The sequence below is a fragment of the Gymnoscopelus braueri genome (assembly GCF_963280865.1).
Source record: "Gymnoscopelus braueri genome assembly, chromosome: 7".
Taxonomy (NCBI): domain Eukaryota; kingdom Metazoa; phylum Chordata; class Actinopteri; order Myctophiformes; family Myctophidae; genus Gymnoscopelus; species Gymnoscopelus braueri.
The window spans coordinates 38,557,141-38,584,238 of NC_137608.1; the positions used below are offsets into that span (position 1 = coordinate 38,557,141).

The window sequence follows — 27,098 nt, forward strand, 5'->3', positions numbered from 1 at the left end:
TTTCATTCCTGTTCCTTGTGAATAAGGAGCCTGCATTAATGACTGCATATGGTTGTATGCACTACAGTAGACATAACATTCCTTAAGAATAGACATGAATATACCCATAAGCCTAGGAGACAGTACAGCATCATACAATACCGGCTATGTGGTTAATTGCCCCTCTCTCCCCCACTGGTGTAAAGCTGATTGAGCTTGTGGCAACAAAACGTTTGTGACTGGGGCACCATATCAGAGGACCGCTATGAAAAAGTGCTATTCGAAAAATAGAAAAACAGAAAAATAAATGTTGCCATTGAAATAAATCTGATATTATGGCAAGCCTTAATTTCAACATTCTCCATTTGGACACTTGCTTCCTTTTTCCACTAATCGTCCTACCAAGCTTAGTAGATGACAGGAAGCCAAATCTGGCTCTGTCTTACGGCCAAGGTTTGAGATAACCCCCATCTATCTTCCTAGATTTGGCAAAGTTGGCCCTAATCACACCACAGGGTAGCAAACAAACCACCTTGACAGATGTCCAAATTACAAGTAAACAGCCTTGCAGGGGGAGGCCGACAAATGACCCAAAGCAGAGAAAGGGAGAGGCTACGGAGAAGCATGGGCTTGCCAACAGCCATACTGAAATAGCACGGCAGAGTGAGTCACGGTGTGTCAATGTCAGGGAGCCAGTTAGGCACGTATATTTGTCTTTTTAAGGCGGAGCGCGCACTGGGACAAGGAAGGAGCTCCTGGCAAAGAGAGGCTCAACCTCCTCGGAGAGGGTTGCGTGAGCAGAATGCGGCACACAGCCACTCCTGCGGTACAGTATATATACATACCTCATTGAATCTTTACAACGAAATGGCCACTCTGACAGTAAATTGATTTTGGCCCCCCTTTAAATCAATTGGTCATTATTCACAGATCACTTAGGTGTCATACGTAAAAAGCACTGGCGGTGTTACAAACTCCTGTAATGGCTGCGGCATTGTGTTGCATTGTCGGCTGTCAATCACTGTCTGTTCTTTCGCTGAACAATGAAGCATGTATGAATATGTCACTTTTCTTATCCTCCACACACTGCACGCTATTTGTGTGCCGTGCTGCAGAATACATTATGGAGAGGCAAATGCTAAGGATTCTCTCCAATCTTCATGATTCCTCATCTCGGTTAAGGACCCTATCTCAGAAAGGCCACATCTTAACAGTCAACCTCAAGCAGAGCACAGTACCGACCTTGCTGAGATGATGCGGTGCACAGCAGGAAAAATGTATTTGGTCATCCATAAGCCTTTCATTTTCTAATGCCAGTCTTATTAAACATGATATAAAGGTATGGACACCAGATTGAACGGGGATCATCAGCTCAGCTGTATAATACCATTTCCTGTATATTGCTATTATTCCCAATGCTACACAGTATAATGTAGTCTAGCAGTAGGGTTGGCAAGGAATTGAGAGGAAAAGGAAAGAAAAGGAAAGAAACACTAAACTAGAGTGATAACTCCTCTAACACTAGGTGAAGTTTACTGACAACAACAATAGTGGGAAGTATATATACGACAATGAGGAGACACATTACAGAGAGGAAGTCCAACATCTGGTTGAGTGGTGTTTAGACAATAAGCTGCTCCTCCATGTGCCTTTATTTATTATATAGCCTATAGATAGAGAACAATGCCTCATGATATTTGTCTTGTTTTTATTATTATTATTATTATTGTATTCTCTTGTTCTCTATTGCTGTGGGGTAATTCTATAAGAGGCTCACAAGAGATAATATGTCTTTATTTGTTGAATTCACACACTTGCAAGCAGCAGACAACCCAGCTATAGGGAGGTTGAGCGGCTGATATCAGGGAGGCTGAGCGGCTGACAATAGGAAGCTGACTCAGCTCTGTTTCCTCTGTTGTAGAAACCTGCGATGCCTTGTCATGACCTGAAAAGTAAATAATGACCACTGTCACAACTGTCCTCCCATATAACACAATAGTCTCTGCAATATAATAATAGCAACAACAACAATATTAATACCATTATTATTACTAGTAGTAGTAGTAGTAGCAGTAGGCCTAGGAGTATGTATGTATGTATATACGTTTGTATTAATTTCGGAACATTAAATTACACTCTATGGACAGTCGCTGAGGAGCAGTATAGCTGGGGCATTGGTTGGGCTGGTAGCTGGAGGCAATAAAGTTGGCTAGCGGTGTAACTATATCTGCAAAGATCACATAGGGATTCAGGCTCCAGTGCTGTTTTATTTGATAAGAAAGAATATTGTTTTGTTTTTCCTATTTCTGGAAACATATTTTTAAATAGCTTTCCAGCCTGTTTGCAGACTTGGTAAGGGAAGATGAAACATGTGAACTGAACCTCTGCTGGTGTCTTTTTTTAGTACTGGCAAAAACAAAATATTCAATGTCCTTGTACTCATCCTTTCACCTTGTCTCCCTAACAGGCTGTCCATGAAAGACATTTAGATTTCAAAGATTTACCTTTGCCCTCAACGCATTGTTTCTACATTGTTTGAAACAAATTGTATTTGAGCCGGTTCTGCTCAATTGAACCAGGCAACCTCCAGACTTGTTCCAACTAAATTAGATTTGCTACTATTACCTAGCCTGGTAAACCCCTCCCTCCGGATAATGAGATTTCCGGAAGGGGGATGGTTTACCAGGCTAACTATTACCTCCTAAGTACATTTAAATTCATATTTATTCTTTATTCTCTTTATTTATGTGTAAATAAACCTTGCAAATATTATTACAATGCTTAATAATAGCAATAATAGTTAATACTACTACTACTACTACTAACACTAATAATAATAATTATAATTTAGACCTGCTGGTGGCGCTATAACAGACCTAATGTGTCGCAGATGCAACACGTTGTGAGCTTGTAGAACACACGCAGAACAGGAAGCAGCACGAGTCCAGGATGATGGCCAGGTACTTCCTGCTGGGCAGGTGGAGCTGGGCCAAGCGGGCAGGAAGAACTCAGCAGATTCCCGCCGCCAGCTATTTTTTGGCAAGTATTAATCCGGGTTTAACAGTAGGTTTTGCACCCCTTTAAAAAGGTAGACAAAGACAGATATAGTATATCCTATTATAGTAACAATGTCTTCACAATGTGCATTACTTACTAGCGGAGGAAACCATGCAAGGCACCAACCTGCTCATCGGGAGCAATTAGGGGTTCAGTGTCTTGCTCAAGGACACTTCGTCACTAACTCTGGGGGAGCTGGATCGAACTGGGAACCTTACATTTCCCAAGCGGCCGCTCTACCTCCTGAGCCACTTCCGCCCATGTCCTTGATGGACATGCACAGTGCTAATGCTACTGTGTACTCAGTGGCACTCTAGCCGTCTTGTCCTGTGTCTGTAGGCGAGGTATCAGGGAGTTCAGAGGCCTATGACTGTGGACAGCTTTTCTTCTGTTAGTGCTGAGAAACCACCGCTGGTGGCTCATGTTGAGCATCCAGCCGACAAAAAAGGCAAACTCTCCTCCTTACAGTAAGTTTTTTGTATCCCCTCCAAAGGGGAGACAAAGACAGATACAGTATGTCCTTTTATGGTAACATAAAGCCTAACATAATATCCTTGATAGACTTACATACATGTATCATACATGTGTATCCATTTATGGCTTAACATTGACCCCTAGGATAACATACTGTCACTCTACATGTGTAGTGTACTTATTTTTTCCACTAGAGGTACCAAACATACTTTTGTTCTATGCCTACAATGACAAACAAAGTGTCTCATAAAATAGCTTGAATTCTGCGGTAGAAACAAAAACATATTAACAGTCAACTCCACCACTGCTATTGTCTTTGCAGACTGAGCTTGGCTTCTAAATGAAATAATGACAAAGGACACAAGTAATGGTTTTTGTGCCAGTAAATGGCTTTCTCCTTGAATGTACACCAGGGATCGGACAATGATTGAGTGTCATTTCGTCAGTGGAGAGTCCATCTGACCGGGTTGAGTGCCAAACTTCATCCGCCTCCTAAATGCAGACAAAACATTTCCTGCTCAATCACACAAGACTGAAAGGTGAGGTCATTTGGAACAAGAAAAATCTAAGTGATTTTCACACATTTTAAAGGGCATGCAAAAGTTATGGTGCTCTGACACAGAGATGCTGGGCCGGGCTGATTATTGGCTCTACCTGATGAACGTGAAAGGCCAATACCGTATGAGAAATCCTGTGTAGAATAGGAAACTAAAAGGGAATTCATCATGTACTGTATTTTCTCTCTTATGCAATCCCTCTGCACAGACTGCCCACACACATGCATACGCAATCACGCATGCACACGCAATCACGCATGCACACACACACGCGCATGCACACACACACACACACACGCACGCACGCCCGCCCGCCCGCCCGCCCGCCCACACACACACACACACACACACACACACACACACACACACACACACACACACACACACACACACACACACACACACACACACACACACACACACACACACACACACACACACACGAATGCACATGCACTCACGTGCTGTGTTCACAACACAAACACGCACACATTCATGCATGCATGGATGCACACACAGACACACATGCACACACGCACACGCACGCATGCACACACGTACGCATGTGCACACACACACACACACACACACACACACACACACACACACACACACACACACACACACACACACACACACACACACACACACACACACACACACACACACACACACACACACACACACACACACACACACACAGCCTCCAGTAATTTGAGCAGAGACGGTGGACCCCATAATACAGTACTGTAGGTTATGCTTCATGTGCAAAACCCAGTGAGACTGGCTCAGAGGGTCCATGGAGAGCATGGTCCCTTAAGCTTTGCACTGAGTTAGATGGAAACTGATACTTTATGATAAATAACTTCTCTGCTCTCTCTGTCTCTCTCTCTCTCTCTCTCTCTCTCTCTCTCTCTCTCTCTCCCTGTCTGGCTGTCTCTCTCTAACACGTGCACGCACGCACGTGCACACACTGACACACACCTCTTCTCTGTCTCTCTCCGACACACATTCTATTTCCTTCGCCTCAGTCTCATAGTTATGGTGGGAGGAAATGTAAAAGGAAATGAAATAAATTACATTTCCCAGGCAGACCATTCAATCACCAAAAGTTCCACTTAATGAAAATACAGGTGATGTAATGTGTTTTCTTTTTTATTCTTTTTTATTGTATTTCATATGTCATAATATGAAATATGATATGCCAGAAATGCAGTAAAGTGTTTTTTGACAACTTGAAAAACTGTTAAATGGGATCTCAGATATTTTATCGGCCGATCGTCACTAATTGCCGCCCCATCCCAGAGGATGTGCTTTGCCCTGGCGTTTTGTCTCCCTCGGGGGGCCAGCCCATACACACGCACGCACGCACGCACGCACGCACGCACGCACGCACGCACGCACGCACGCACGCACGCACGCACGCACGCACGCACGCACGCACGCACGCACGCACGCACGCACGCACGCACGTAATTGAGGTCCTTGGCCTATACTGCCAGTTGAATTAAGAAATGTGACACTGATTAGCCGTGTAGTGTGCAAGATTGATGCAAGACAGACAGACAGACAAAGAGATGCAAACACACACACACGTACACACGCATGCGCGCACGCACGCGCGCACAGTATCTCCTTGTGAGAAGATAATCAAAATGTTGCCGTGTGAACTTGAAGTTATTCATCAAATTCCTCTTTTGCTGGTTCAGTGACACCAACCTATCATGGCATTGCCTCATGAGAGTAATGGGCTGGGCATGTGCAATAATATGCCAACTTGGTATACCATACTACTCTATAATATAGTTTAGGTAGACTGGACAGTTTTACCTTCTACTATGGTAAGTAGTTCTGATGTCAAAAGTGTCACTATACCGTGAAGGGATGAGAAGGAGGGATTGTCTGATCATGTCAAGTAGCCTAACTCCAGCTGGAAAAGCATGCATGTATAGTGTGTGTGTGTGTGTGTGTGTGTGTGTGTGTGTGTGTGTGTGTGTGTGTGTGTGTGTGTGTGTGTGTGTGTGTGTGTGTGTGTGTGTGTGTGTGTGTGTGTGTGTGTGTGTGAGTGTGAGTGTGAGTGTGAGTGTGAGTGAGTGAGTGAGTGAGTGAGTGAGTGAGTGAGTGAGTGAGTGAGTGAGTGAGTGAGTGAGTGAGTGTGTGTGTGTGTATTAAAGACAAACAAATATCAAATGTCATAACATTCTTTAAGTAATAGGTAGACAGGGAGAGATAATCACTGCAATACTACAGTGCCATATTGTGAAACCTTATGTAATTACATTCATCTATTCTCTGAGCTAAAAAGAAAAAAAAAGAAGAAAACAAAAATAAGAAAGAAGTAATAATTATTGTACTTCACTAAGCACAGTTAGTGGTTTCAGTAACATTCCATTGCAAAAGAAAATATATGTTTTTAAACTTTTGACATGGCACATTTATGATTTATATCAGAAAAGGTCTGTCTCTGGCACCTGGGAATGTAATTTGCATATGACCACACACATGACAGAGATGAGTACATTAAAGACAGCAAAACATTTCAAAATGTCACCGGATATTTTCATAAAAATGTTTGTACACTGTGTGAGATATTACAATATTCAATATTCTACTATAAGCACACACTCGTGAAATAGCCTATCTTCAAAGCAATAATGTCAACCTGAACTCAATAAAAATGATATGATCATCTGCAGTTCCTCATTATTACACGCTATGCTGTAAAGGTAGTCTGTTCATGTTGCCATGGGGAAATGAAATAAAATACAACTTTTTCAATTACACCCTTGAGGTGTCTAAAAGGTCATTTCAGTTTGATTGGTTATGTGTCATACCTTGAGTATATAGAGAATTTATCATTGCTAAGGTTAATTGGTGTGCTACTCCAGTGGATAGTAAAAAATAAAAGAAAGATTTTATTATTATTATTTTATTATTATTCAAAAAAAGAATTATGTTCTGTCACTGATATGAAGGACGACTTTTTTTCCGATGTGGAACTAGCTTGAATTTACCCTGACAGCTTGGTAATTGAAACAGATAAGGGGCAGAGTAATTGTTACTGTCAAAGTAAACAATATCCAAAAAGTCCAAAAGAAAAACACATGTTGAATGGCTTGCCAATAAGATGTGTTTTTTTTTTTTACGTCCTTAACCCTGGTGTCCCAATGTTGAGTGTTATACTCAAAAGTGAAAATAGCCCATCTACAAGCTCTCCATGCGTCACATCACAGAGCTTTGTGAGCTTGTAGATTGTCTTTTCCCCCCTATTTTCCTGCACCACTGATTTATGAATAAGTATAAAACAGGGCATATTAGACCATTTTCTCTTTCTAGTTCAAGACTGGTAAAAATAATATTAAAGTGCAAGACAATCTTCCATCACAAGTAACATAACAATAACTGACAGTGTGATGTCGTTGAAAGAGGATTACTCCACCACTAGTTGTGCTAGAGAAAACATCACTGTTTCACAGTCACCCCAGGGCTTCAGATATGTAACTAAAGTACAGTACACATTAATGCTCATTAGGGATCCCCCACAGAAAGTTCTAAAGGTAAAACAGAGACAGCACTTAGTGCAAAGTACTTCCCAGTGTCATGAGGTGGCAGTTCCTAAAAGGTAATCTAACCCCAGGGATCCACTCTCAAGGCAATGTTCCTCTTTTCATTGTGTCTACTGCTTTCCTGACCTCTAATACCACCATTTTGTCCTTGATGCTAATAAAGATGGAATTGGTGTTTCTTCATCTTCATGGTTCCAGGGTGTAAGCCCCTGCTGCACAAACGTTATCATCCTTCATGCAGTTTAGAGTAGCCCACAGCAAAGCCCTGACGTACTTACAGTTGTTCTGTGGAGAATATAATGACAATAAATTAGAGGCAATTATAATAGTGATGCTGAACAAACAGATATCGTGATTAAGTCATTTTTCATTCAGATCCTTGCTTGTTAACCACTTAATTGAACCGTAGCGTCCCTATTCTGGGCATGTCATAATAGGCAAATATTCTGCAAAAATAGCAGATCTATATGCTCATGATATGTCGCGTTGTGACGCATTGTGAGCTCGTAAATTGGCTATTTTTGGAAAAGAGATTTGGTGTAGAGGGGAAAAAGGAGGGGGCCATGGATAGACCCCTAGGGGACCCTGGTCAAAGAAATACCGTTTAAGTGGCTAAGTATTAAAGGCGTACTTCATCTGTCAATAGAGACTACCAGAGACTCCGCCGGTCATCAATGAGTCAACAGCACTCACCAATTGTATAACATTCGCTGTGTGTAACATAATAAAACATGCGCAGTAAAATCCTCTGTGTTAATGTGCAGTTATTGATATGCACAATAAAAACCTATTGAACTCATAGCGGGCAAGGTATGGTAAAATCAGAGATTCTTCGGTTGAGCAGTTCTGGCAGGTAAAGTCTGCTGTTGTCCGAACAATATAGGGAGGCAAATTGGAACTGTTGAAGCAGCATGGATTAAAACCATTGGCATTGAAGTTAATTTTACATAAAAACGTGGAGCTAAATAACTTATTTTTTGCAGTTCAGACTCAGAGGACAAGGGTAAAAAAAGAAAGAAAAAAGAGCAATAATGAATCCGTCTTTATTTCCCATACTAGACTTCACTTTCAAATTAGATTAATCATGTTTGACTTAATCTTTGACCCAAAGAAAGAAAGAAAGAAAGACAGAAAGAAAGAAAGAAAGAAAGAAAGAAAGAAAGAAAGAAAGAAAGAAAGAAAGACAAATAAATTAAGAAAGATGGATCACAGTTGATTTGACAATGATCATTTCAACAATGATTTTAAACCCACCTTTTAAAAGACCCCATGAATTGTGCTGCAGAGATCAATTCATGGCATTTGGCTAGCTATGAGCACAAGTTTACACTATGTATGTTGAATAATAGGTGCAAACACTGAAGCGGTGACAATAAGTATTTGAGGAGGTGGTATTAAAACAACAGTGGTGAAATATGGATGTGGCTATATTTATTGTACCTTTTTATCAAATTGCCACTAAGGTAATCTAAATAATGCTGACAACAAACTAATGGACCTTTGTATGGATGTTGCCTTGGAAAAGAGCCACCAGTGCATCACCTCAAACTTGCTGAGGGCTACCAATCAAAATGTTACTCCTCATAGTGCAGGTTGCCATGACCTTCGCAGAGTGTTTACAGGACAGACAGGAGACAATTATTTTGAGATGTTTAAAGGGCCATTATTTTACAGGCCTTATTTTGTTTGCGGTGTTTGCATCCTACAGTAGGAGGATGAATCCTATTTGCACCTCAATGTGATTTACCACGATGCATTTAACAAAGGTAAGAGGTAAGGATATATATTCTCCAAGTAGGCTGTGGAATGTGCTTGTATTTGTGTTTTATATACTAACTCAATAGTTTGCCTTTCCACCATTTTTCATCCAGGTTTTGTCAATAATCATTAGTTGCTGTTCTCTAGACAGTATCCCTTCCTCAGCTGCAGAATGCTTACAGACTAATAATGCATAATGGGGTTCCCCCCCCCCCCCCCCAAAAAAAAACACAGAAAATAGCATTTCATCATTCAAGGCATGACAAATCAAACTCTAATTACAATATCTGTCAAAATAAAATAAACAAATCATTTGTCATAGTCATATTTGCTTTGCTGTATAGGCCCACAGAACAGAAGCTTCCATTGGTCTTTCAGAGAAATTCATCATAAATGCGAGTGCCGGAAACAGAATACATGGGTATAAATCCTTTTGGCAGTGAACTCCTACGTCAGCCTGGAGGCAAAAATAATCATGACTCATGTTTAGAAAGTGAATTATGGAGTGCAGCCAGTCTGTTATTTTATGCATATGAATTAGTTAGCACAAGATGTGCAAAGTCCTTATTGACCAATAACAAGGGGATGGTATTGCGTGACTATTGACCGCCTACCAGCAGGAGTCTGGCAGCTTTGGTATGTCTAGCTGATGAGCCCTCTGAGGGGTAAAGGGATTGAAATAAGATGTTGATTATTTTTTCTCAAGCATCAGATTAATACATCCTTGCTTTTTGGATCAGTTGGATAATAAAAGGTATGCATATCTCTGCTGGCAGTGGAACTCCCTTATCCTGTTTGGTATCACACATGCACACCCCCCCATGGATTATTTTAATTTTCTTGCCTCCCTGTGAGCAAACTGAGGGAGGGAGGGAGGAGGTGGAGTGAGAACCGGTGTAGGTGATATTTCCCTAATAGCAAGTACCTTGACCCCACGGGTCACTCAGCCTGTAGAATTTTCTTTCTTGCCTGTCAAGTCCCATAGCAGCAGTATGCACAAATTGTATAGAGCAGATTCTTAACATATTTTGTGCTGAATCAGAGTCCAACATACAGCATGGCTGTGTTTTTGTAGTGGGACCAGCAAATAAATATGTTGGCCATTTGTATTCCAGAAAAACCCGCTGTTTACATCCATTTAGTCATCCCGAACACTGCTTAGTTTCATCACTCAGACTAGACATGGAGTTTGAGAAACACAATGATCAATACATGATGTGTACAGAAAAGTTTGTTTTGTCAGTTTTGGTAGAATACAGGTGTACATCAACAAAAACATGACACCTCACATTTGTTTAATCATCCTAAATCATCTATTATAGTTGTCAAAGGCAGACCTTGGGTGGGGTCAGTGGGGCACAAGAGGGGTTAGTATTATGGCTTTTTTTTTTTGCATGGGTATGTTGTGGTTACTACATTTGCTACATTTTGACACCATTCAGAACCTCTGATATCTTGATAGCATATAACCTTTATGGTAGGGATCTGGAAATTCACGCCTGACAGCTAAATAGGGATCATGGGATGATAACAATTTATTATCGTTTATCGTGATAAAAAAAATGCTCACAATAATTGTATCTCAGAGATTTGTTTAAATGTATTGTGAAATTGTCCGTCATACACTAGGATGAATTAGCTTTTGTTGAGCTTCAGTACCACTTAAACCCTCTATACTTGATAAAAATTAACCTGCAAATTATTTTTTCCTCAATAATCGTGACATCGTCCCATCCCTATAGCTTAATAGCATTTCCTTTCCTTTCCAATGCCATCTGATGGCTGATGGCACTGACAATGGTAATCTTGGTGATCAAAGCTACAATGTTTTCGAAACTACAGGCCAATTACATGCTCCTTCCGACGTCTAAACATTTTGAGGTAATGTAACCACAAATTGACATCATTCAGAACTTCTGATGGGTGGTCTCAGAACTTTTTCTCAGAACTCACATCTAGTGCACCCCTAGATGTCCTGAACTAGTTCAGAAAGCCTGACTGAAACTGAAGGTTTTTTTTCCCGACATTGGAAGGAGCATGTATTGGCCTTATCCTTCTGCTGGAATGGAGATTGTTGAATGCTACCTACAGTATATAGGAAACCCATCACTGACTTGGCAAATGGCCAGCTTCACAAGACGAAGCTATAGAGTGATTTCACCTGCAAACCTGGCAAACTAGTTGTGTGCATATAGTCGAGCTCACCTCCATTTGGGTGATACTGATAGTATGTTTCAGCCATAGAGTTTCAGCCCAAGTATCCTGACTCTCCCAACAATAGTTTGTAAAGCCTGTCTGAACCCCGTCGGGAGGAGTATGTATTGCACACTCTGGTGGACAAATTAGCAGACAGTGACACACAGTCACAGACAGACAGACGGATCACGACTGTAGTGAATGTTGTGGATATAGGGCAGGGGTTTTATTTATTTATTGTGTACTGTATCACTCTGGTGTACTCTGAACTGAAGTTACAATGAAAAGATGACTTACATAAAACAAACCACATCAATGCCGTATCAACTTTTAAATGAGCCTATACATTTATACAGTATCTTATCTGATATGGACCACTCCATAGGTCACTGATAAAACACATTGCATTATGTTATGAATATGGACTCAAGGCAGACTGTTTCATTGTTACATTATAAACATAAAACATTTGAGTACATACGGATGGAGGAATGCAGGTGTATACTCAAATGGTAAATATAAATTACTATTAATTGGAGTCGAGTTAAATTAATTTGTCACAAAAACAATGAACATATAGCAGCCTTTTAGAATGATTGTTTGGGGGGGGGGTCATTTAGTTTTTCTTTGAGGACTTGGCGGGCCGGATTGAGATTGTCAAAGGGCCTGGTCCGGCCCCCGGGCCGTATGCTGCCCATGTGTGACATAGGGCAAAGCAGTGGCGGCCATTTTGTGGTGCCACAGATAGAAAACCCATACATTTTTCCCATAGAGATTTCCAAAAATATTGATATGAATTATTTTAAGCCTAGAACCAAGCCATCCAGGCTCCTGGTGGATCATGACCATAACATATTTTAAAAAATTATTTGAAAACTGCAACAAAAACAAAAAGGGTATTTATTCAATATAGTATAATATAATTAGATATTCAATGTATTTTGACACAGAATCAAATGTTTTTAATGGTCATGATTCGCCAGGAGCCTGGATGGCTTGGTTCCAGGCTTAAAATAATTTATATAAATATTTTCGGAAATCTCTAGGGGAATAATGGGTTTTCTGTGGCACCACAGCTAATAGGGCACGCACTGCTATGCCCTATTAGCCTGGGCATGAAGCCATTTAAGTCTTCATCACCATGACAATATTTCAATAATGAGAATACATTTTACTATACAGTGTAGTCGTCCTGTGCACGAACAAAAAATATTGTGTCCTGCATACTTGTGTCCATAATAGGGTTAACTCCATGACCATGGTCCATAACATATTTAGTTATGTAGCCCAAAGTGTATCATGTGCCATTGTGCCACGTCCCCATAACGATGAAGGACAGGAAAATTAAGCAAAGCAGGCTTGTCATTATGTTAACGGGACATTATGTAGCTAGCAGCTCAATGTTCTACTGTATGTGACGTTTTCATTGGACGATACAAGTTGGTGAGTCCGACATTTTTCTCCAAGTAGTCTAGTAGTCTATGTGTTTTATGTCTGCCTCCCTTTATTATTGCTTCTACTGTACTTGACAACCTCATCATGATAGTTCACTTAATTGGTTTTAGGTAAGGGGGACCGGCTAGGGGGGACAGGCGGTAACCTGAAGAGTGAGCACTTAAACATTGTGGCAACCTCAATGTTAAATTGGCATTTTTTTCCCAAAATGTAAAAAAATATTATAAGGAGAATTTGGAAAAATGATTAGAACATGCTTGAACATTAGACATTTTAGGCCTAATATTTCTACAATTGCTACAAAACCTGTGGCTAGCCAGTCATAATGCCTCAAATCATGAATCACGCTCTTTCCCACTAGGCTGAGGAAGAAATGGCACTTGAAAATGATCAAATCAGCCTCATGGTGGCGCTATAACAGGCCGATTCGTGTTTTTACCTTTACTGCACCGATCGGTGTAAAACCATACATGTGCACTCCCTAGAGGCCAAGGAAAAACCTTTGCCCTGCATTTTTAACATCTGCATTTTATAGCGCCATCAGGATGACTTATGTAAAAATAAAAAAATATATTACTCTTTCAGATTTTATCCAAATTTCACACAAATCGGTACACATGATCTCTATAGTCATGTGATCAAGACAGATCTGTTAGATTTCTTATATTCCATTGTGATTGGCTAAGATTTACATCTAAAGTTTGCAGGAGTGGCCCATTTTGAACAAAATGCCACAAATCATGAACGCAGCGTCCGATTGCGGTGAAACTTTTCACACACATTCGCACTTTGTTGAGGAACAAATGCCATCCTTTTGACATTGCCCTATTACAGTGCCACTAAGAGGCCAATTTTTTCAAAACATCTTTTTTATATTACTCCTACAAAATTTGTCCAAACATCACGCAAATACACATTATCTCTAGTCAAGTGATCAAGACGATTCCGACCGATTTTTTATATTCCATCCTGATTGGCGAATTCCGAACATTGCTGGCCCAATAACCAACCAGACCTGTGCTCCGAGGAGCACGTTTTTCTAGTTATTACTCATTTACACGTACACTGCCCTAATCAAGGATTTTATGTCTATACAATCAATATTTATAGGAATAATGAAATTATTTGACACATTAATTTGACACATTTGACAACATATATTCAGTAGAATACAAATTCTCCTTTGAAAATGTCATTCCTGAGATTAGATTCACACAAAATAATATCACTTCATAGTTCACAAATGGAACTGAAATGCAGCTCTGAATGGACCCTAAAAATGGATTGTACCAGATTGAAAAGTGTCTCATTTGAGGAAAATAAACCTTGGAAGTATCTCGGGACTTTGTGTTCATTCTCCTCTTGCTGATGCCAGTGTGTGTGTGTGTGTGTGTGTGTGTGTGTGTGTGTGTGTGTGTGTGTGTGTGTGTGTGTGTGTGTGTGTGTGTGTGTGTGTGTGTGTGTGTGTGTGTGTGTGTGTGTGTGTGTGTGCGCACGCGCGCGCGCGTGTGTGTGCGTGTGTTTTATGCCGCAGCAAAATTATAATGAAAACGTATTTGTGGACATAAAGGATAGGTGAAAATGAGATTTCTGAAGCAGAACCCACGGAACCCATTTGCCATTGATTTCCACCCACTCCCACATAAACACATCCACTCTGAAATGATTAGGCAGCTACATAACATGACAACCTAAAGGTGTTAAAAGTGCTTGTTGCTCTTTATTTGTGTTTTTTGTTACTTGTTTGTCTGTTTGTTATATGTTGTTTGTATCAGAAATTGTTATTTTATTATAATTTGCTGTCTCTCCTGTCTGTATGAAACAAACATAGATTTGTAAGAAGAAAAAAAAATAAGTGCTTGTTGCTCTTTAACTAACTCCGGTCACCGGCCTACTCGGGAACAATTCAAGTCGGAAATGCATGCTCCACCCAATTATGCAATACTCAATTATGCAATACCCATTGTACCCGTTGTACCCGTCTGTCAGTCTGTGTCCCTTTTATGCCCACTATATGGAGATTTCTGTATCTGTCTGTCTGTGTCCCTTTTATGCCTAAATATGGAGTTCCGTGTCAGGCATACCCATACTGTATATGGAGTCTACGCCAGAGGCCAGTCTATGATGTCATATTGATGACATCAGCGTACTCCATACAGTATATGGGGATTTGTGGTTTTATGTTTTGGAGATCCGCTGTTCCGACCGACTTCCCTCTTGGTGCATCACACCCTCGGGTCCTCATCATAGGCATGCTGAGTTTGAAGTCGTTCGGTCCCATATATGGGCATAGCGATCAGATCGGCAGTTCTGGACAACCGGATATCCATATATGCATATATAGGGGCATATCGGTCACATCGTCGAGTTTGAAGTCGATGTCAGACTTCAAAGTTCAAACAGCTCTCGAGATTTGAACTACAGTCGGATACACAGACAGACGGACAGAGATTGCATATTTATTTGTAATTATAGGCTGAACTCAAGAGAACAGTTCTGATATTTTAAAATAATTTAATTAGTTAGTTCATACTGTAGGCCTATTGTAGCAATGTCAAATTTCAGGGCAATAATTATCAGTTACGCTAATTTCTTAACAACTGCAAAATGAATGAACAAATGCAATAATAATGATAAATAAATGAATTACATTTATTATTATTATTATTATAATTATAATTATCAAAAACATTAACTTGAAATGAAAGAACATTTACCTCTGGCTTGCAATTGCACTTTTTGTCTTTTGAGATGGAGTTGACAGCTCAGACCTCACACTCTATGGATCCTGATATAGTACACGTGCATGGCCTTGCCTCAGTCACCAGAGAATCCAAAGTCTCAGAGTTTGAATGGTAACTCAGGTAGTACTCTTGCAACTGAGAGTTAAGATCACGTTCCTTCCGGGTCTTTTTCCTCCGCTTATGGTTGACCGAGTGCTGTTGCAGCTGCCTCATGGTATTGGGGTAGCGCCTCCACGACGCATAAATAACAAGCAGGATCAATGAAAGTGACAGAAACAGGGCTACGCTGCCTGCAATGATTTTATGGAAGGCCATGTGCTCAAAGATCTCTGGGATGAATGGCGTTGATGTTTCTAGAGGGAGAGGCTGCTCTGTAGAGATCACAACCGTGGACTCTATTGCCTTCCTGTCCGTTACACTTGGAGAGAGTGGTGGTGGAGGGGTGAATCTATGTGTTGGTGTCTCAGGAGAGCCTTGGCTTACAGCGTCTGGGGGAGGTGAGGGAGCGGTAATATTTGCCACTGGCGCCGACGTCTGCGTAGTCAGCGCAGTGGTTGCGGCGATCCCACTGGATACTTCCACGCATGTCGAGTAGTTCCTCACCACATCCACCACCCTGTCTCCCTGAACCAACTTGGGGCTGCTACATATCATGCTGACGTCCTTGGAGTCTTTGAAGGTTTTCAGCCAGGCCATGAGTGGGCATATGCCAGGGCTGCAATCCCAGGCATTTCCTGCCAAGCTGATAGTTGTCAATGAGGTCCATGCCGCGACAGCTTCCATAGGCACATTGCTGAGCTTGTTAGATTCAAGATTGAGTATTTGCAAGCTTGGCATACACTGGAAAATGGCAGGATCCAAGATCTGGATTTCATTTCCTGAAAGGTCTAATTTCTGTAGCTTCTCCCAGGTCCAAGGCAGGCCCTGGTTGATGGCTCGTATGCGGTTCCACTGCAAGTAAAGGGCCTGAAGGTTGGTAAGGCGTGGGAAAAGAAAGAAATTAATCCTGGAAAATTGATTATGCTCCAGATGCAGCTCTTTCAATTTGTACAGCCCTAAGAAGGTGGTGCGGGTGAGACTCCTCAAACGGTTATAACCCAAGTCTAAGAATTCCAGGCTGCGGCACTCCAGAAACGTACGGACAAGGATCTGCTTGAGACCATTCGAGCGAAGGTGGAGGTTTTGGAGCTTGCGTAGGCCATAGAAATGACCTGGATGCAAGACCTGTAGCTGATTATATGACAGGTCAAGATTGCGGAGGTTGGGAATGGCACTGAAAGTGTTATTGTGCAGATGTGTGATCTTGTTAGAGCTCAGGATGAGCTCCTTGAGCCTTCGCACGCCATGAAATGCTAACGCATCAATGATACTGACAGAGTTGTGATCCAGGTAAAGCCAAATAAGCTGGTTGAGGTGAGCGAACTGGTACGGCAACAAGACCAGCAGGTTGTTGTAACGCAGCGACAGACCCTGACAGCCAGTGGAGATATTTTCCGGTACGTCTTGGAAGATGCCTGACTCGCAATAAACAATCTTTCCCTCACAACGGCAACTTGCAGGGCACATCCTCTCCCCCTTGCTGAGCAGCAGCAGAGCACATGTCTGAAGGAGAAGACATGTTAACCTCCAGTCCCAGATCAGAGAACCTGTGGGGCAGAGTGAGAGAGAGGCAATGAAAAGGCAGAGCACTTAAAAAAAGAAAAGGTATACAGTGTTTCATTAAAGTAAATTTGGTATATATTAGTATTAGTATTTTTTTGTGTTCAGATCCAGCTCAGTGCATGAAGAGTGCATGAAGAATTGATCATGGAGAGTGAAGTTCTTGGTGCATTTGTCCAAATCATTTGAAAGACATTCACACTTTGTGATCAATCATTTAGCAGTTAGCAACCATAACTTGAAATAAGCTGTAGGTTAATATTCTTAATAGTCCTCTAGACTTAAAAGTCTATGTGAAAGTTAATACATAAATAAAATAAAATAGAATCATACAGTTGATAAGAGCATGTTACCTTGGCATAACATAAATTGCTGATTAATTTATTAGATAGAATATATTGGCTTACCCATCGTCACTGAAGGAAAAAATCAATCCACTGAAATAAATATGAAGAATATATTAAACTCCTTCCATGAGAGCAAATTGCAGTTTAAACATCCTTTTCCCCATTACAGTAAGCATCACTATCCCTCAATTAGCAGAAAAGACAATGATTTTCAAGTTTACAAAATACAGCTTGGCGTTCATAAAGGCTCTGATCTCTAAAGCGGTGCCACGCTGCACACTTGCTTCTTACTTGGAGCCACTGATAGTTCAGCCTGCTGCATGCGCAATAATCCGTTTGAGCGCGAATAGACCGCCCCACTCTTCATGCTCTCCCTCTGTCTGTCTCCCTCTCATACTCTCTCTCTCATCCTGTCTGGCTCCCCTCCTGCCTCACTTTCTCTCTCTCTCTCCCTCTCTCTCTCCCCCCCTCTCTCTCTCCCTCTCTCTCTCTCTCCCTCTCTCTTTCACTCACTCACTCACTCTCACTCACACACACACACACACACACACACACACACACACACACACACACACACACACACACACACACACACACACACACACACACACACACACACACACACACACACACACACACACACACACACACACACACTCTCTCTCTCTCTCTCTCTCTCTCTCTCTCTCTCTCTCTCTCTCTCTCTTGCTCTCTCAGTTTTAGCTGATGCACAAAGTGTTGCACGTTTAACAGTCCGTAATGGATGATTATAATGTCAGTTGTTGTTAATGTTAAACTTCAGATACTGGAGTGCACACAAAGAGTGAAAAAGACTATTATTCATAATGGGGACATACTGTACCGTTCAAGCTTGATCTTCTTTGGCACTTGTCCATATTTTGGAGGGAATCCAATTTGTATAGTAGGCCTATACAGTAGGTATATATGCTCAGAGAATTAAGCTGTGTATGCATGGCTTTGTGGATTTCAGAAAAATGTGGTCGTTTTTTTATTTTTCTTAAGGATAACTATATGTTTGTATACGATACTCCAAAATGTAGTACGAATTATGTCATTGAGTGTTAGCATTTGAATAACCGATCCACTAAAATTGAGTTATGTAATGTAGTATGTAAATGCATGTTAATAAAACATTATCATTACTTATTAAAAGTAGCCTTCATGGTATCAAAGTTTCATAGTATTTAATGTAGTGTGTATGTAAAACTAAAGGACACCAAAGATATTGCTGAGATTGAATGTAGCCTAACATGGTGAAGTACTACTGTATGTTTGCTATGTGGTAGCAGTATCATTATGCATATGTGGGCACTTTAGACCAAGATTATCAATTTGAGCTACTGACATTGATTATCTTTATTTTTGACAAATACAATAAGTTTAGAAAGGTAACATTATGGGTCACAGCCAGCATCCATTTCAATTTCAATTTGTCCTTAATGTTTGTAACTATTGCTCCTTTATCTTCAGAAGATTCTTTCCATACAGGATACAAAGCAAAATCTCTGTGAGTGTAGAAACAGACTTGAAATTGTTACCCTCTGAAACTTGAGTTAAAGTCACTAATTGTATTAGATACATTACATTTTGCTCTGTCAAAAAGTATTGTGACTCTAATTGGTCTATTTGGTCTGATTAAATGAGTTTGAGAAATTAAGCATCACATTTAAAAACGTTATGAAGCTATACAGTAAAGTTTTCCTGTATAGAACCCCTAATACACATCTAGTTACCAGTTAAGCCTATTCATATCCATCTGAACTTTCTTGAAAATGTATAGTCTAACTCTTGGAGTTATTAAGTCTGTTATAATCAATTGACTGACAATGGTTGTTAAGACAAAACATTGAACCTGGAATCCATGGACTATTAAATGGAGTAACAACAGGGTCCATCACATAACTTAAAGGTTCTATGACATTCATTATTTTATTATAATTTTTATTCATTGTTTTTTGGGGGGTTTTATGACCTCAATTACACCCAAAAAATCTGAACTTTGAACATTCAGTGGATTTTCTGTGGTCTGGGGTTTTCTGAATAATTAGGCTGAAAAGTAATCTAGGAGCTTGGCCCTTCGGCAGTGAGGTCACAGTCGATTAATCCCGCCCACTCTCCTCCTCGCCCCTCCCCTCCCCTCTCCTATCCTTTCCTTTGGGGGGGGGCGGAGCAGAGGCGATGATTGACAGGCAAAATCCCTCACCAGCGACACCCGCAGGCAAAGATTTCTTTTTTCATTGCAGTTGAAAAGGCTTTAGAAATGTGAGAGAAAAACACCTGCCATGGATCAATGGAGTGGAAACTTTCTATACACGTTTGAAGGACCCTGACAAAGACTTTTAATGTGTGGTAAAACTGAACGTCATGAAACCTTTAAGCTATTTTTCAAAAAGGTGCCTCTGTAAACATGAAATAGGCTATTTCACAAGTGCATAAGGTCATAAGATGTAGATCATTGAAAGATGTTTTAAGCTGGTTATTTTTGGTGGAGTGTGAGGTTGTCTCATTTGCCTGATGGTGATAGCTTCCTATCACCTGATACCTACGAATGTTCCTCTGGCCTACCTGTTTTGTCAAAGGTTACACGAATTGAGACAGCCTAGAAAGATACAGGGTAATCAAGCCTCTCACACAACTGTCAACAATCAAGCCTCTTGTGCAATAGAAGAACTGACCGAAAGTATAACCTTTTTGATTATGTTTTCAAGCCATTTCTCTTTTTGTTATTCTATTTTATGGGTGGGTTTATAGCTGGGTTGCCTACCCAGGGCCTGCACAACTTGGAGTAGTTTTGGACAAAATCTAGTAGATTAGAAGTAGGAGTAGAAGCAGAAAGTGTGTTTTAAAGAAAAATATTGTCAGGCGGAAATGGCATGGCCTACAGTTGCGTCATGCGTCATGCGTTAATGCGTATCAAAATGTGACTGTAGGACCTTTGGTTCAAGAGTTCTAGGCGAAAACATGAAGCGGCCTGTTTTAGCGCCACCATGAGGCCAATTTGACAAATATGGGGCAGAGGTTCTTCCTTGGTCAATTGGGAGTTGCAGAGACACATTGACGGACACACTGACAGAGTCTGTCCGTCCACTGGACGGACGGACGGACGGACGGACGGACGGACGGACGGATGGATGGACGGACAGGAGCAAAAATATAATATCTGTCCTGGCAAAGACCAATAAACCATTAAATAACCTGAGGTACAAGTTGTTGGCCTCACCCCACGGCCTTAAGGGATATCCTCAAAATTCTGTCAAATCAAGGTTTAGGCCTTCCTACCTAGCATGTATGCTTCCTACTGCAATTATAAAGTCCAAAGATGCCATATTTAATAAAAAAGCTAAGTACCTAGGAAACTCTAATCAAAACTCTCTTATTTTGTCATTCATCCATCCGTCAGTCATCTGCGGATTTTGATTAATTAATAATAATTCCTAAAGCATATTTTTTTAATCAGTTCATTCGTTCAATAATTGATTGCAATATGTCTGATGTCAGTTGTTAATTAATAGGATTCAAAGCCATGGTTTTGGCACACAACTTTATGTAAATAAACGATAAGCGGTTAACACCTCCCAGTATCTGAAGATAGTGTTGAAAGTAATAGACAGTCCACAGATATAGTGCAAAAAAATAAAATAAAAATAACATATGCTCTGAGCTTGAAGCAAGGGAGATATACCTCTATAATTCCATGGTCATTTAATAGTCATTTTTCACACTTCACTTACTGTGAATGGACATTTATCACATTGAACATTAACAGTCTGGAGAACGTTGAACATTTAACAGCCTGGAGAACATGACTCTGACTCTGTAGAGTTGAATTGAAATGGCCTGAATGGTAACAGCAACCCCTTGTGTATGCAAAGAGAAATGTACTATTACTTGACAATAAGATGACATTTCAAGAATTAAGAAGCCTAGTAATCAGGGAGATTATAAATCCAATCCAATCCAGCATCCAACATTTCTTTTTCCATTTTTATTTGAAACGTACTGAATTATATGAACATTTGCAGTGGATTACAGTAGTAATCTTAAAGTCACGCAAGGATGCTTAAGATTGGTCATTGGCACTGCGGGAATGCTTTTTCAGGCAAACCATAGCAAGTGGGAATCTAATGGGTTTGAAAATGACTGAACGTGTGAGTGAGGCTAATACCTTACACTGTTACATTATCATATTTTGCTCTGAAAGAGACAAATACTCTTGGAAGATTAGAGTGTTTCATACCTTTCATTCCTCAGAGATAAAGAGTAATTAAAATGTGCTGAATCTTGTATGAAGACATTATGTCTAATTGATAAATAAGGCTAAAATCGTTCTGCAAAATACACTGTACTGTAGATATGTAGGAGGTCGTTTTAGACTGCAGATGGCAGTTGTGTATCATTTGAAACTGTGTTACAGTTCACAGGCATCATTTTATTAGGTTTTTGCACAAAAATGAAACCTACAGATCAATGATTTACCTCACATCACATATTTGTCAGTAATCTTATGCCAATACCAGGCATGTTATATCCGTACATTATAGAGGATGAAGTGTGTGAAGTGTGTTTATGCCCTCCCATTGTGCCATTCTATACAATACCAATGATTTACACATTCAAGCTCATCTCAAATCCTACAGCCAGTGAAAAGTGGTACAGACCAGTAGAATTGGATGATAGCTCTTACAATACCTCTTTCATGTACACAACTTGCATCATGCTCCAAAAGATGTAAGGTTGATGTAGGGGTTTGAAGATGTGAATTTTAACCTCTATGCTATTGATGTAAGGCAAGCAAATGCTTACATCATGTTTGTTTCTAGTAAAAATAATACCTTCAAGCATGTTCTGTCACGCTGTACTGTACATTCAATAACCTTGTATATTCCTACAGTATTTATTGCTCGCTTTCTTGATAAATTTACAATGTAATTATATTGTATAATGGATTAAAACTCATTTTGCATGATTTTCATTGGCAGAGCTTTAATCAAAGATTTGACTCAGGTTTGACTCTCATGGTAACAATTTTGAACACTGATTTTCAACAGTACCAGCATCCCTCTTCAAATGTTGAATGGATTCAATCAGTTTTAATGATTAGCTGTTTACTGAGCAGAATAATTACTCAGTACTTAGAGGACCAGGCCTTATAACCCACCACAAATCAGATTTTCATTAAGTGCAGCTCAGACAGAGCTCTTGATGTGAGGAGTGATAATTACAACAGTCCTGATTATGTGAAAGCCATGTGTTTTGAGTTACGTGGGAATCAGAGAGATTTGAGAATCCTTTTTGTTCTGTAAATGCAACCTTTTCTTGCAGCCACCAAGCTACTCAAACAGATGAGATGATTAGGATTTTACATTCAATTAATCTTCAGATGTAGTTCTCCAGAGGGAAAATTAAAGATTTTTATTTTGTTTTAACCACTTTGTCACACAATGTTGCGCAGCAAAAGAAATAGGCCATCTACGATCTCACAACTCTTCATATTACAACTTTGTGAGGTTGTGCATCGGCTACACATTATTTGACACAAATGTTTTTTAAATTGTTTTGATCATTCTCGCCTACAATGAAATGCCCAAAGTAGGGATGCCAGGTAGGTTGAAAGTGGAAAACTTTCCATAATAAAAGCCTGACAAGCACTCGGAATTGTAGGAGTTGAGGCATTACATTTAATTTGACTCGGCTCCACAGATAAGAAATTGTGAAAATAGCCGATCTACAAGCTCAGCAAGATCACAATTTTTGCCTCTTTCCTAGGTAATACTTGACTATTTTTTATAATATAGTTTGTTAATTACTTTTGACATTCAAAATTACCGTAATCAATGTGCAGATACCCTGTATACACTTATACTTTGTTGGTTTGTTTACTGTTGAGTGAGAAAACAATGTTGCACATCAAGCAAATCATCTGGGGACCCCCTAAAATCATTTGGGGACCCCCCTGAGGGTCCTGACCACCAATTTGAGAACCACTGCCCTAACCAAGAATGTTTTGTATCCTTATATTTGTCTCTGCCAGGCTGAAGGCGTGGCCGAGACTATGTTTTGCCCCCTGTCTCTGTGTGTGTGTGTGTGTGTGTGTGTGTGTGTGTGTGTGTGTGTGTGTGTGTGTGTGTGTGTGTGTGTGTGTGTGTGTGTGTGTGTGTGTGTGTGTGTGTGTGTGTGTGTCCGTCTGTGAACTGCTAACCTCCGGCACCGATCAACATGAAACAGTACACACACACTCCCTGGATGCAAGAGCAGAACCTCTGCCCCACATTTTTCACAGCGGCCTGTTATAGTGCCACCAGGAGGCTGATTTTTAAGTGGGGTTGGGACACCTCATTAGTATTAGTTTCCTGCACTGTGATTGGCTCATTAGTAGACCCCTAGCTGTACTGTGATTGGCTGACTCTATTCAGCACTGTGATTGGCTAGCGAGACACATGATGACATTAATAACCTATAAATAGGATTATGCACTTCCAAAAATCTTGTTTTTTGGAAGTGAGCTTCCATCACTATGATGACCACTGTGATGACCACACCGCCCACTTCACACTGGGTGTGATTTTTTATATTACTCCTACAGATTTTGTCCAAACATCATGCAAATCGGTACACATTATCTCTATCATAGTGCACTTTGCACGCACATTCCACAAATCAACATATTTTGTCTGTGTAATAACTTCATCAACATTAATCCCTCAACTTCTACAGATTCCACTCACCTCTATAATGACTGAATTCCAAACATTGCTGGCCCACAATAACCTACCTGACCTGGCGGAGACCTGTGCTCCGAGGAGCCCTTTTTCTAGTTTCAGCATGTACTGCAAGAGGTCGTTCTTGCTTAAATTTTCCATAATGGCCTTTTATGGCCTCCCAAAGACATAAGCTGCCATGTAATCCTTTGATTAAGGCCCTGTGGCCCATGAGATTGCAGGTGGAAAACATTAATCCAGCAAAATGTCAACAGGACTGACATTGCCTTTTTAAACATTAGACCATCTAGAGGTCAAAGGTTTACAAACTTTCTTCTAAAGAGTGTGAAATACATAGGCTATTCATTTGGTTAATGGACCACGTTGGAGATATGTTGTCCTGTTTTCAGTTTATTTTACTAAGAATAATAATTTCTACTAGGTGAGGTACCAGAGGTATGATGAAAGCCAATGATTGGAAAAGCCATTCCCTCTTAACAATATCTACAGTAAAGGTCCTTGCACACTGGTGCGTCTTTTCGTTGCGTTTTTTTTTTTTCCATTGTTTTTTCAATTTTTTTCATTGTTGTAAAAAAAACGCAACGAAAAGACGCACCAGTGTGCAAGGACCTTAACTGAAATAAAATTGTCATGGCTGGCTCTTGCCACGACAAATAATAGGGGAGGGAGACCAACGAAAAGTGTAACAAAGGATGTTTATTAAATAATAAACTAACATAAGCAACTGAGGTATAACTGAAAGTAAAGAGACATCATAACAGTGAGGTGTGGAGTCAGTAAATCAGTAGTGTAAGTGTGCATGAGTGGAACATGGTGTAGTGCAGGGTGTGTGGATGGAAAGAATAATCAAACATAACAGAACAGAAGCATGGGGAGCAGGGTAGAGCTTAAGAAGACAACAGTCCTCTCTCCTTTGGATCTCATCATTGACTAAGCCTGGGCTAGACTCCTGGAGGCACCGGGCCCAGGTGCTCTCCAATGAGCCATTAGCAGATATGTATACTGCCCCCATAGACATATAAAGGTAGACGCCTCCTTCGGCTCTTAAGCATTGGTATCTCGGGCGCCATTTTAGAGGAGGAAAGCTTCCGCGTGTGTCACAGAAGGGGGCGTTCGGTAGGCCAATCAGAGGCTGGTGGGGGCGGGTCTTTTTGTAAGAGGCAGCCGCGCAGCAAAAGTCAGTTAGACGCGCTGTGATTGGCCAGTAGTCAACGCACTGCGATTGGCCAGTGGTCAACGCACTGTGATTGGCCAGTGGTCACTTTGAATGGTAGCTTTCCTCCTCTAAAATGGCAACCGCGATACCAGTCGCTCCAACTAACTGCAGAGGCCAATGAGGTATCTAGGTTTCTATATCTATGTACTGCCCCACCCTGTTCACCTAGAAAGAACAGCATGAGCAGAGCAGACACTCCCAACACACAAGGGAGTGGGGCATCACAAAATTGTAAACTCATTTTGAGGGTGAAGCCCTGAGACCTCTTTCTGAACCACTGGGAGTTCTTGAACCCCAATTTGAAAACCAAGAGGTAGAGATGACTACATAAAGTTACACGCTTGCATGTTATATTCAGTATGTCAACAAAGGCATTGTGATATTTTGGTTAGTAGTGCTAGGTGTTGCCCTTTTCTAGCAGGAGTGTCCCGTTCTGCACACAATGGCACAAATCATGAACGCAGTGTACGATTGCTGTGTAGCTTTGCACGCACCTTCCCACTAGACCCAGGAAGAAGTGCCACCCTACATTTTTCACATTCGGCTTTATGGTGGTGCTATAACAGGCTGCTTCACGTTTTGGCCTATAACTGTAGGTCGTAAAAAACAAAAAAAGTTTTTCCTTGCGTGATGCAACATGCAACTACCTACGTCCATTTCTGTTTTGGGGGAAAAACACACTTTTTGAGACTACTCCTATAGATTTTGTCCACAACTCACTCACATTGGTACACATTATCTCTGTGATCAAAATATGGCAGAATTTGCTGATTCCGTTCCAATTGGCTACGATTGGCTTCTTACTGTAAGTTAGCGGGAGTGGCCTGTTTTGCATCAAAATGCCATAAATCTTGAACACTCACTCAAAACTTTGCACGCAAATACTAGGCCGAGGTAGAACTGCCACCCTGACTGTTTCAAATCAGCCTTATGGTGGTGCTATAACAGGGTACAATACAGCCCTGGGTAGGCAAGTATTTTATTGTTGTGTTATCACAGTCTCTGGGAAACATGGCCCACCAACAAACATTGTGTGTACCTGTCTGTATGAGTGACAAATAAATCCCTCTTGATTCTATCGTAAGCACATGTACAGTATTATTGAGTGTAATTCTCTGTATAATTAAATTAACACATTTGTAAATTGGAGTCAGCCATGCTGTCAAGTAAACAGTACTGTACCTGCTTCAACATGTAGGCATTTTTTCTTGTTGCCCTAATTATTTTACAATTCCAGTTACAGTGGGATGCATCACAAAGAAAAGGTCTTTCTCCTGCTCTGTAATTCAGGCGCTCAGTTAGTCACAGACAGTCATTAAAGTTTCATAGGACACAATTTGGTGTCTTGAG

At 40.7% G+C, this 27,098-nt stretch overlaps 1 protein-coding gene across 3 annotated transcripts; it reads right to left on the reverse strand.

The window, feature by feature from the left end:
• Nucleotides 1-6,299: 6,299 nt before the first annotated feature.
• Nucleotides 6,300-18,173, reverse strand: LOC308088299 (leucine-rich repeat transmembrane neuronal protein 4-like). Of its 3 annotated transcripts, XM_080432700.1 has the most exons (4): nt 18,084-18,173; nt 17,853-17,882; nt 15,760-17,432; nt 14,236-15,460 (listed from the first exon to the last, which is right to left on the reverse strand). In XM_080432700.1, exons 2-3 carry the CDS (start codon nt 17,854-17,856, stop codon nt 15,808-15,810), a joined length of 1,629 nt encoding a protein of 542 aa, XP_080288826.1. In that variant the 5' UTR covers nt 17,857-17,882; nt 18,084-18,173; the 3' UTR covers nt 14,236-15,460; nt 15,760-15,807. The 3 variants fall into 3 exon arrangements, 2 of the variants coding, with proteins under 2 accessions (XP_080288825.1, XP_080288826.1); XM_080432699.1 differs by lacking the exons at nt 14,236-15,460; nt 18,084-18,173 and adding an exon at nt 6,300-7,918 and having other exon boundaries at nt 17,853-18,026; XR_013933428.1 differs by lacking the exon at nt 18,084-18,173 and having other exon boundaries at nt 14,236-15,428; nt 15,733-17,432; nt 17,853-18,026.
• Nucleotides 18,174-27,098: the final 8,925 nt, after the last annotated feature.